The following is a 10,382-nucleotide window of genomic DNA, read 5'->3' as shown; positions in this document are numbered from 1 at the left end:
CAGCCTCGCCTATCGAGCTCGCCGAGAAAACCCTATCTATATGACCGTATATATACCGTGCTGTCCTTCCCGCAAAACGCTGCGTTTTCGGCTCCCCTAAACCGCCTTAATTACACAATCATACGACGTCGTAGCGTACGCAATTATAAGTCTTACCAATTTAACCAAAAGCCCAATTACATATAAATATGGGCCAACATGAATTCCACGTTAAAGTTCATTCACATTTCACCTTCTCCTCCATTTTATTCAACTTAAAAAAGATGTTACAACATTTCTTCACAAAATATACACTGTAAAATCTCCCTAGTAGGGCAAGCTTTTAGAACTTGAGCTGATCATCAATGCTTTAAGCTTCAAGTGATCATCCTCCTCCTCCTCCTCCTCGTCACCGCCGTTCGCTCGGCGTGTAATCGTTTCCATGTTTTTATACAAGCTCTGCTTCACAATCTTCTTCATCATCTTCTTCCCTTCGAAAACTTCCTTCCGGTCAACCGGAGAGCCAATCGTCGCTCTCTTGCCGACCTGTGGCCCCGAGTGAAAGCCCACTCGAGTTCTCCGATCATCCTTAAACCACTGCAATATCTTAAGAGCTCTTTTCTGAGCCAATGGACTGCCCAACAATGATACTTCTAGAAGCACCTGGACAATCCCGGCCTCGGCCATTTTCCGTCGTTGTGGTGCGCTCTGGTGGGCCAAGATCATCAAAATGTAAGCACTTAGTTCTTGGCATTTGGGCTTATCCTCCCATGTCATGATCTCTATCAAACCTTCCGGAACCATGCAATTATGCTCGACCACCGTCCTTCCCGGCGATGTCACGACGAGGTTTCCTAGAGTCGCCAGAGCCTTCTCCGACGCCTCTTTTGCAGTCGACAGCCTGATCAAGTCGTCGACAACCCCTGTCATGATCAAACTTCCCGCATTATCCAAAACAGAGGACAGGTTGAACAATGTCCCTAAGCATAGTTTTCTTGACTCGGTGTTTGATGTCGATCGGAGAATGGAGACAGCCGCCAGAATCAGCCCTGGAGTCGATGTCAGGGAAGAGAATTGACTGTTGGCCAGAGCTGATATAGACAGGAGGAGCTCTGCAAATTGCTGCTTCGTAGTCTCCTCCGTCGACGATATCTCCGCCGGTAATTTCGACAAGAGCCCTGCCTCCACCATTAGAGCCCTGTTTCTGAAATCAGATCATCACAACACCGTAAGGATTGCCCAAAAACGACAGACAATGTTTTTTCAGACAACATAAATAACTGAAAACGCCAAATGATGTTAGCTCTTCTTTGATTCTTTTTTGGTAATAAATCGTTTCATATTGAATGATTTGGACGAGTTTTTGGATTTGGTTTGGCAGTGAAGCATCATGATCTCAATCAGGTCAACAATGGCCACCATCATCAAGAGCATTTAGACATCAGTAATGGCTATTGACTTCACCCACATTCAGACCCCCACAAGAAAAAAGATAGTACAGTAATGTAATGAAACAGTTGATGGCTGCCACCAGCCACCAAACCCTAAATTAATTTCGAAGACCATTCCTTAACGCTAATATTCATTTCCTTTTATGATCTCCAACTGTTCATATATCATCTCGTGACTTAACAACGGAGTTAATCGATTAATCAAATATCAGAAAATTAAAAATAAAAATAATTAATCGAATTAACTCACGTGAAGGAGCCATTGGCGATCTCAATCAACGCAGCCACCGCCGCCGATCGACGCGCCGCCGCATCCGACCCAACCATAGCTACCAGCGCCGGAATCACGCCGAGCTCCGCCATGATCTTCCGCCGCTTGAGATCCTCCGCCGCCAGCCTCCGTATCTCCTCCGCCGCCGCTTCTTTCTCCTCCCAACCCCCAAAGTGAAGCATCTTCACAGACTTCTGCAGTGCCGTACTATTATTATTATTATTATTATTATTATTATTATTATTATCCCCTTTCATATAATTATCTTCTTCAATAATCCTGGCTCCGCCGCGCGCCGCCGCCGTGTTCATCGCAACCGCCTTCTCTTCCGCCGCGAGACGGTGCTTCCTCCCCCCGCCCTTTGATCGAAGAATCCGCCGAATAAGAGCGACGAACCGCACGCCAAACAACCAATTAATATAGCAATCTGGTGCCTTCGGACCTGACATTTTTCAACGAATTTGTACAGGACCTAATTCGTGTCTGACTTTCGGAGGTAAGAAGACGCTGAGAAGCAGACAAAGTGGTCGCAAGACAACGAAGAAAGCCAACAGCACATGCAGTCCGAGAATCCTGTCTGAGTTTTCCATAGAAGTACTGGTATATGCACTGGGATTTTCGAATATGTGAATTTCCGATAATGCCCTTGCATTGTGGTTTGGGCGCATCGAAATTAGTGGCATGTGACCTAATTGTTGATGTAATTTTCTCAAGTCACAAATTAAATCTGAGGAGTAATTAGCATATATAATTATTATTAATTGTGGGATTTTACCTAAATTTTTGGACTTGCATGTGACAGATGAAATTTTTTTCTAAGTCAGGTTTACTTTGAAGAAATTTATACAAAAATACTTTACTAGATGTACTGTTATTTAATTTCTCTGCACTATTTAATTCCACTTTCTGAAAACTTTTTGGTGGACATTAATTTCTTGACTGACAATTTGTGGGTAATTAATAATGAAGTGATTAGGAGTTAGGACCATATGTATAATTATTAATGTGTACAGATTTCTGTCACATATTGTTTATATTAATGTAAAATTTTATTTAATTTATAGAGTGTAGAGAGACAGGTCGAGAAATCTACGTATGTATTAATGTATGTTGTCTGTAAGATCAATCTGTACTATACACTAATACATCATTATGTACGTTTAGGCAGAATGAATCTCGTAAATAAATCACCGTATAATAATCGCGACACGTGTGTTCTCTGTATAGTGGTTATAATATTTTTGTGTAAAGTGTAATTTTTAGCCACAGAATGATAATATAGTGATATAGTCAAATAAATAATGATGTCAAGAGTTAAATTATGAAACAAATAAAGGCCACGAGAGAAGTATGGATAGGAGTGGACAAGTATTTGCAAATATGTTCGAATAAATATCCTAAATTGTAAACTTTATCCGAACTGAAAATTTCAGTTAATCGAATTTTTGATTAACCGAAAATATTTGTATTATTTACAAATAATTCGAATCGAAATTTAAAAAAATATATATTAAAAAATAATTAAAATTCTAATTAAATAAAAATATTTGCAAATATTTCAAACATCTGAATCAAAATCGAATATAATTATTAATATAAATTTTAAAATATAATAGTATATTATAAATATATTCAGTTTGATTAACCGAACAAAAAAATATCAAAAGTCAAAACCAAACAGAATAAATATCAAATATGCAGTTTTTATATTCAAATCGAATTTGTTCAATTAATAAAAAATTCGATTCAATTCAATTCAGCTATTCAACGGTTCAGTTGATCTTTTTGCTCACCCCTACCCACCAAAACTGTTCTGCGGCTCTATGTGTTTACATGAAAGTAACATTACTTCAAAATTAAGTGCGTTAATAAAAATAAAACAATAAATATTTAATTTGATATTTTTTAAAAAAAACAAAATAAATGAACGTAAAATTCTTTTAAAATCCTTCGATCAAAAAAGTTTCATAAAAGCGTGCATGAAAGTGTGTGTGGTGGTGGACTCGTGGGCAGAGATTCAACGTTGACCTGGAAGAATTGGGCATGGAGGATGGTGATGGTGGTGGTAGTGAAGTGTACCACCACGCCACCACTACTACCCCCCAAACTTGAACAATCTACGTATGCTCAACAAAACAACCAATCCAATCCCCCCTCCACAAAATCGCCCACCATACACGTGACTGAATCACATAATTAATGGACATTACATACACAAACATATACATATATATTCCACCATGCAGATGCAGATGAGTGGGTAAAGACAAGGCAACGAAATTGGAGATAGAGATAGAGATATAGAGGTATGTGCATCTACCCACTATCATATACATCTACATATATATATATATATATATACCTGCTTTTGTTGAATGTATTATTATTAATTCGTTAGTGGAAATGAAAAACACAACACGACTGCGAGAAATGATCAAGAACGCACTTATATTGCATATACGATGAGATTCAGCAAATAGTTCATTTATTATTTACCCAAGCAATAGAAACAAACATACCTGGACGAGGAAATTCTAGAAAGCCATGTTTGTTTGTTTTTTTTTTTGTTATATTTCAAGATCAATATCGTCGTCGTTTTCGTTATCCCAATCCACTTCAAAAGAGCTTGCTGAATTCATCAGCTCAGTTAGCCCAGTCAGATCCTCCAGATAAGTCGGATGGTTTATCGATGCGACTATGAAGTCCAGCCCCCTCTTCCGGTATTCGGACACCACCTGGAAACCAAACAATGTAGATATTTATCCAATCTGAAGTTTGGGAAAGAATGACACTAAAATATGCTTCTTACTGTCGAGCTACAGGCCGTGCAACTATCAGAGGCATGGCCAACGAGGGTCATCTGCGAGAACTGAGAAAGGGAGCCTCGGATTTGATGGGGTAGAATGCCGAGAGGTTGCTCGTCGGCTGTGACAGTTGACCTGGAAAATTCAGCCTTGGCAAGTATCCTGCATAAGCAACAATGAATGTTCAAAGATTACACAAAATGTCAGGCTTTGGGCATCTGTCTGAATCTTAGATTACCAGAAGGACTTACCCAGAAGGATGATGCAGAATTCCTATGAGAAGTTCAACTGCAAGAGACGACGCAATGGGAGCAAGCCCTGGTCGTGTTACTGTACATTGCTGGTCCAGCGTACGGTTGCTAGTTGACTGAGAAAAAAAGAAAACAAAAGGCAGAAATATTACTGTTTCAATTTCGAATGTAAAGTAATGCAGGAATAATTGCAAGGCCATCTTCTAGCAAGATGTTTACATCGACTGGAGCAACTACGTCATTGCAGAAATAGCAGCCCAATCTTTGATCCATAGTGCGGTCTGTAAGCGAGACATTTTCAAGTTCAGCAGATAAATCATTTCGAGCTTCAGTTTTTATTTCATGAGGTGAGAGCAGAGGGCCAGCTCCATGCCGCATTACTAAAAAGCTGTCAAACCCAAGTGCAGCTGTAATGGTGATCTGCATATAAAGACGATAGGTGCTTCATCAGTATACATACTTCTCAATAAAAATAAGAATTAGAAAATCAGATAATGTGATTTAAAGGTAAAAAGTGATCAAAACTAGCCCGGGGAGTGGGAATATAAAAGTAAGACCTTGTTGGCAGTGGCTGAGAGAAGACTCGGGAGCCATCTACTTTCCCGTGTATCAGTTAGCAAAAAGATTACATCATGGGAATTAATCAAGTTGTCCAAGTTCTTGCATTCCTCAAGCACTTTCTCGAGTTCCTTACTTGGAACGGGATGCCCAGGCATCGGAATCGACATTACAACAGCTTCTGCTTCCTGAGATAGGACACAACAAAAAGGGTAAAACTAATAGTAGACATTTTATGAGGTGAAGGTTTAATTTAAATACTATAACAGAAAAATACATATATATATATATATGTGTGTGTGTGTGTGTGTGTGTTTCTCACCACTGCTGGATATATTTTCTTCAGACTTCTTACAGCTGCTACGGCCTTATACTCACCCCCATTCAGGCAATCATCCAGGGTATACAGGGACTGCCGTAGCGGATTAGACATGGACACTTTTCCATTATCAAGAAGTGTTATCTTTCGCACACCCCATGCCTAAAATTTAAATATGAAAGAATGAAAACAATTAACCAAGGGGACACAATCTTCAACTTCATGTAGGTTTTGCAAGTGCATACCATAAGCATACGAGCAACTTGGCAACCAAGTGTACCTGCTCCAAGAAGTAGGCATCTAGCAGATGCCAAAACATTGAGATTTAGTGAAGGCAGTTGCCGCCACCTCATTAACTTCAAGTTCAAATCTGCAGCTTCAATAGCTAACCTGTCAAAAATTGAAACACAAATTGGTGATTAGACATCTTAATGTAGTTCTAATTCACGCTAACAGTGTTTATGCAACATACCTCGTGGGATCCATTGTCTTAGCAAGGCTGATATGTCTTGGTGCTTTATTTCCTATATTGTTCAGCTCCCAACCAAGAACATTTGGCATATTCTGATGATTCCTTAAGTCTAAATAAATATGCTCATATGAGAGTTCATCATAAGTTCAATAACTAATACAAGAGACTGAAGTGAAAGAGATATTCATCTATTCTGTTACGGATCTACCTTGTGAATTTGATATTGATGCTTCACCCACCAATGATGAATCCAGATCAGCAAAACCACGATTCTCACGATAGCAGAAAAACTGAAGCTTCTGAAGACTCCATCTTCTGCAAATAAACCACAAGAAGTTTCGAAGAGGCCAACCAGGATTATTCGGAAGATGGCAAGGGTCATAAAATCCAAACAACACCTGGACGGAATAAGGATTAGGTATTCATTCATATAGCATTAAATTTTGTATTACAAGATGGACCTAATAGGTACATGAAGTTTCCCAATACTTGTGCAGCGAGCAAGAGAGAGGTGAATGACAATATTTAAATTTAGCAGACCTTACTATCATCCCTTTGGCAGGCTTCAAAATCTGACAGACGCTTAATAGCCACTTCTGAATTTGGTGAGATAGATACCAGGAAGAATGGAACACCTGTACAAGACTCAATCCCTCAGGCCATGAATGCAACAGAAATAAGGAAATCAAGCTTTGACTAGACCAATCAAGGTAGTTTTTACCTGCCATTGAACACGCATTGCGCCAATCATTACAAGCAACAGCCACAGCCACCGCCTATGTGCACAATGACAACGTTTAAACTGATCCTCACATATCATAGATCTAGCTATATGTTGTCAAAAACATTATAATTGATTGGAGCACCTCTTCTTTGCTGAACCACTGAGCAGCTGGCTTCAAATCAACCACAGTTGCTGGAGGATCAAGAGCCAAAGCAGGGAAAGCAAACCAGTAATGAAATGTCCATTTCTTTAAGTCGGCAAATGATACAACAAGGAATCTTAAAAGAACGCTGCTGTCCTCCTCAACCTTGCCAGAACAAATATCCTCCCAAATCTAACAAATATTAACAATCATGTAAAATGAAAGAAAGTCCATAAATGATGACCTTATTTAGATAGGGGACGAGCTTCTTTACAAAATATTGAATAATTACTTATATAGTATATAGTATCTAAATCAGTTAGAACAGTAATGGAATAAGATGATACCTTTTTCCCTTCTTCCCTCATCAGCCTCTGTTTGTCAAGAGCTTTGAATCCCTCCAATGTGTTAGTATTGTAAAGTATACCAGGGACAGGGCATCTATTCCTATTTCCATGACTAACAGACGGCTTTGAAATCTCTTCGCTAGATTCGGAAGGCAAAGATTCAGCAAGCAGAGTTAAATGATTTGAAACTTGAGGGTGTGAGCAAGGAGCATAAAAACCTGACGGGCAAAATCAATATCATCACAACATAAATATTAGAAATCAACTAGATAACACAGCCAATCTATAGCTGAATGCGAATCCTAAAACTACTTAAATTACGTAAGTACTTAATCATTACAGCATTCTAACAATCCTCAAGATTCGCATTGCCGTAATTAGAGAATGAGCCGGAGAAAAAGGGCGCAGAGAGAAGCGGGGGACTCTGATACAGAATCAGAATTCTAAAAAATGTTGTCCAAAGCTAATGCAACTTATACAGACCAATTACAAATCAAATCAACACAATCAAGATTAACGCAACTAACCAAGTGGTAACACAAAGCATACCCGTTATGGAAATGGGCGACTCATCAATCCCCAGTTTGTTGAGCTTCAGCGACGACAATCTATGCCAAAACCCCTCGTCGACTGCACTCTGAAACGGCACAAATTTCAGAGTCGGTTCTTTCCCTTTATCTTCCATCCCAGGCACCGCGGAAACGAGAGCTCCGCTTCTTCTTCACTTAATTCTTCCAACCTCCCCGGCGGATATGCTAAAGCATCCGGGAAGAAACCTCTATCAAATTCAACAAAAATCAATAGTAGCAGGGATTGGGACGGCAATTCCGAGAGGAGTCAATCACTACCATGATCACAATTCAACCATCAGTCCGAAAATTAGGGCACGAAATTAATTTGGGGATTTGCCATACCAAAAGTCAACAGACATCATTTCTGATTGGGCCCTAATACTCCTTAGAACCCAAACTCAACCCAATTTGAATTAGGCCTTTCACTCTTACCATGGACCACAGAAAATCAAATTAGAAACTTTAGTTAAAAATAATCCGAAAAAATAAATAAAAATGCACTAATAAATAATTAGTTTTGCCCACAACTGTCAGAGGTTGGTTTTCAATGTGCCTCACCAACGTCTAGTAGCCTAAAAAATTATTTTTTAAAAATATAAATAATATATATATATAATGACACCCAATTGTTCAGACATTGTTCTTGAACTGCAAGCAATTGGGTGAGGGATCACTTTCATGTAAATTACAGTCTAATATTATAACACAGGCAGAGTAGTCTGTAGAGTAAACTCCAAGTAAATTTCTTTTTTTTTTTTTTTTTTTTTTTTTTTTTTTTTTTTGTTTTAATGGACAAAGATATATATATATATATATATAATTAAGTCATTCATTACCAAGTCTTTCTTTAATTTTCTGGGAACATCAGGTCATGAGCTGACGATCCATGGCTTACGTACTAACTCATTACAATCATAGCTCTACCTCAATAAAATAGTAATTAATCACCTAAGAAATCTTTCTATATATATATATATACATGTTGTCGTATTAATATCTAACTTCCACAGAGTAGTTCATACGGTTGTCTTCCTCCTCATCTGATCTCGTTCTCATCGGCAAGAACATGACGGTGAGCGATCAATAGATTATTAACGATTTTGTGTTGTATTGAATGCTTCGTGTGTTGATTGATTGTTAGAATGTGTTAATTATTACTTGGTCCTTGTTGAAAGAAGTGTTTGATCGTAGAGTCGAGTTTTCTTTAGATTTAGAGCTCTATTTTGCATTTCTTTTTCTTTTTAAATTTTAAAGTTTTATACTCTTTCGCATTTAGTGCTCAATTCTGTCTACTAGCAATAGTTGTAGTACGTAAGTATGCCACGAAGTAAAAACTAAAATATATTTAAATATATAATATTGTTTGTGAACATCTCAAAAATAGCAAATACGTCAATGGATTGAAAGAGTATATTATTTTTATAAATTTATGACAGAATATATCTATTTTTCTTATAATCCGCAGATAGTAGAGATGAGAGTGAGCATGGATTGCCCGGGATGTCAGAAGAAGATCATCAAGTCACTTTCGAAACTCGATGGTATGTACGATGATAGACAACATCCATAAATATTTTTTACATCATCAATGTAACAATGTAAATATACATATGTACGTAAAATTTAGGGGTGGATGGAGTGGAAATCGACGAGGCGTTGCAAAAGGTAACGGTGACAGGGTGGGCAGATCAACGAAAGGTTCTAAAGGCCGTGCGCAAGAGCACAGGCCGGAATGCTGAGCTATGGCCCTTTCCTTACAACCCTGAGTTTCATGACTACTACGAGCAGTACTATGGGAATAGGAATATGAATAGGAATGAGAGTCCTAATTATTACTACTACGAGCATGCCGCCATGTACGGTAGCCCTGCTACATATGTTGTGGCAGGGCAGCCGGCTAAGGGGCATGTGTCGAGCTATAACTACCGCGTGCACGGCTACAACGGCCACCAGCACGGTTACTATCAGCCGGCGCCGTATACGACTATTTTGGATGAAGATGCGACCTCCATTTTTAGTGATGATAACGTTAAAGGATGCGTTGTGATGTAATATTGTATGGATTTGTGTTTACAATTGAGCTTGTATATGTATATATGAAAATAATCTTAGTTTAATGGATGTAATAGTTTTCGAGTGTATTCAATTATTATATCATTAAAAAGAAAATACGTACCTATTTAATATTTTGAATATAAAATTATTTTTAATATAATATAAATAATAAATATTTAACTTTTTTGAAGCATCGAATTGAATAGTGAGAGTTTTCTAAAAATTTTCAAATAAACACAATGTATAGTTATTTAAATTTATTAATGGTTATTGAGATGGATTTAATAAGTTCATTAGAAAAAAAAAATTAATTTCCCCATGGATGGATGTTTTTCCGAATGGAGTTTTAGAGATCATTCAATATTGACTAAATCAGTTGAATAAAAATCAATATTTATTTATTTTTTGTTTTTAATAAATTTAAAAAAAAAAATCAA

General features: G+C 37.8%; 3 protein-coding genes across 3 annotated transcripts; 1 reads left to right on the top strand and 2 right to left on the bottom strand.

The window, feature by feature from the left end:
* Window positions 1-27: 27 nt before the first annotated feature.
* Window positions 28-2,264, bottom strand: LOC127249477 (U-box domain-containing protein 4). Its single transcript, XM_051272264.1, has 2 exons — window positions 1,681-2,264; window positions 28-1,183 (listed from the first exon to the last, which is right to left on the bottom strand). Exons 1-2 carry the CDS (start codon window positions 2,148-2,150, stop codon window positions 307-309), a joined length of 1,347 nt encoding a protein of 448 aa, XP_051128221.1. The 5' UTR covers window positions 2,151-2,264; the 3' UTR covers window positions 28-306.
* Window positions 2,265-4,132: 1,868 nt separating this feature from the next.
* LOC127249917 (ubiquitin-like modifier-activating enzyme atg7) lies at window positions 4,133-8,213 on the bottom strand. Its single transcript, XM_051272986.1, has 14 exons — window positions 7,868-8,213; window positions 7,319-7,536; window positions 6,972-7,163; window positions 6,827-6,881; window positions 6,646-6,740; window positions 6,314-6,503; window positions 6,106-6,214; window positions 5,879-6,023; window positions 5,637-5,795; window positions 5,314-5,502; window positions 4,976-5,176; window positions 4,757-4,872; window positions 4,511-4,667; window positions 4,133-4,436 (listed from the first exon to the last, which is right to left on the bottom strand). The coding sequence occupies exons 1-14, from the start codon at window positions 8,001-8,003 to the stop codon at window positions 4,269-4,271; spliced, it is 2,130 nt and encodes a 709-aa protein (XP_051128943.1). The 5' UTR covers window positions 8,004-8,213; the 3' UTR covers window positions 4,133-4,268.
* A 681-nt stretch (window positions 8,214-8,894) lies between these two features.
* Window positions 8,895-10,059, top strand: LOC127249894 (heavy metal-associated isoprenylated plant protein 29-like). The gene is made up of 3 exons (XM_051272948.1): window positions 8,895-8,962; window positions 9,356-9,431; window positions 9,518-10,059. The coding sequence occupies exons 1-3, from the start codon at window positions 8,957-8,959 to the stop codon at window positions 9,940-9,942; spliced, it is 507 nt and encodes a 168-aa protein (XP_051128905.1). The 5' UTR covers window positions 8,895-8,956; the 3' UTR covers window positions 9,943-10,059.
* The last annotated feature ends 323 nt before the right edge of the window (window positions 10,060-10,382 follow it).

This window comes from Andrographis paniculata, unplaced genomic scaffold (assembly GCF_009805555.1).
Source record: "Andrographis paniculata isolate CXL003 unplaced genomic scaffold, ASM980555v1 Contig36END, whole genome shotgun sequence".
Classification (NCBI taxonomy): Eukaryota; Viridiplantae; Streptophyta; class Magnoliopsida; order Lamiales; family Acanthaceae; genus Andrographis; species Andrographis paniculata.
This window is presented reverse-complemented; position numbering and strand designations above follow the sequence as displayed.

Bases quoted from the DNA above. Each gene is read 5' to 3' on its own strand.
- LOC127249894 (XM_051272948.1), top strand. The intron at 9,432-9,517 runs GTATGTACGATG...CGTAAAATTTAG, and splicing joins GTCACTTTCGAAACTCGATG to GGGTGGATGGAGTGGAAATC.
- LOC127249477 (XM_051272264.1), bottom strand. From the start codon at position 2,150: ATGTCAGGTCCGAAGGCACCAGATTGCTATATTAATTGGTTGTTTGGC. The intron at 1,184-1,680 runs GTGAGTTAATTC...ATCTGATTTCAG, and splicing joins ATCGCCAATGGCTCCTTCAC to AAACAGGGCTCTAATGGTGG.
- LOC127249917 (XM_051272986.1), bottom strand. From the start codon at position 8,003: ATGGAAGATAAAGGGAAAGAACCGACTCTGAAATTTGTGCCGTTTCAG. The intron at 5,796-5,878 runs GTATGCACTTGC...TTTAAATTTTAG, and splicing joins AAGTTGCTCGTATGCTTATG to GCATGGGGTGTGCGAAAGAT. The intron at 4,668-4,756 runs GTAAGTCCTTCT...TTGCTTATGCAG, and splicing joins ATTCTGCATCATCCTTCTGG to GATACTTGCCAAGGCTGAAT.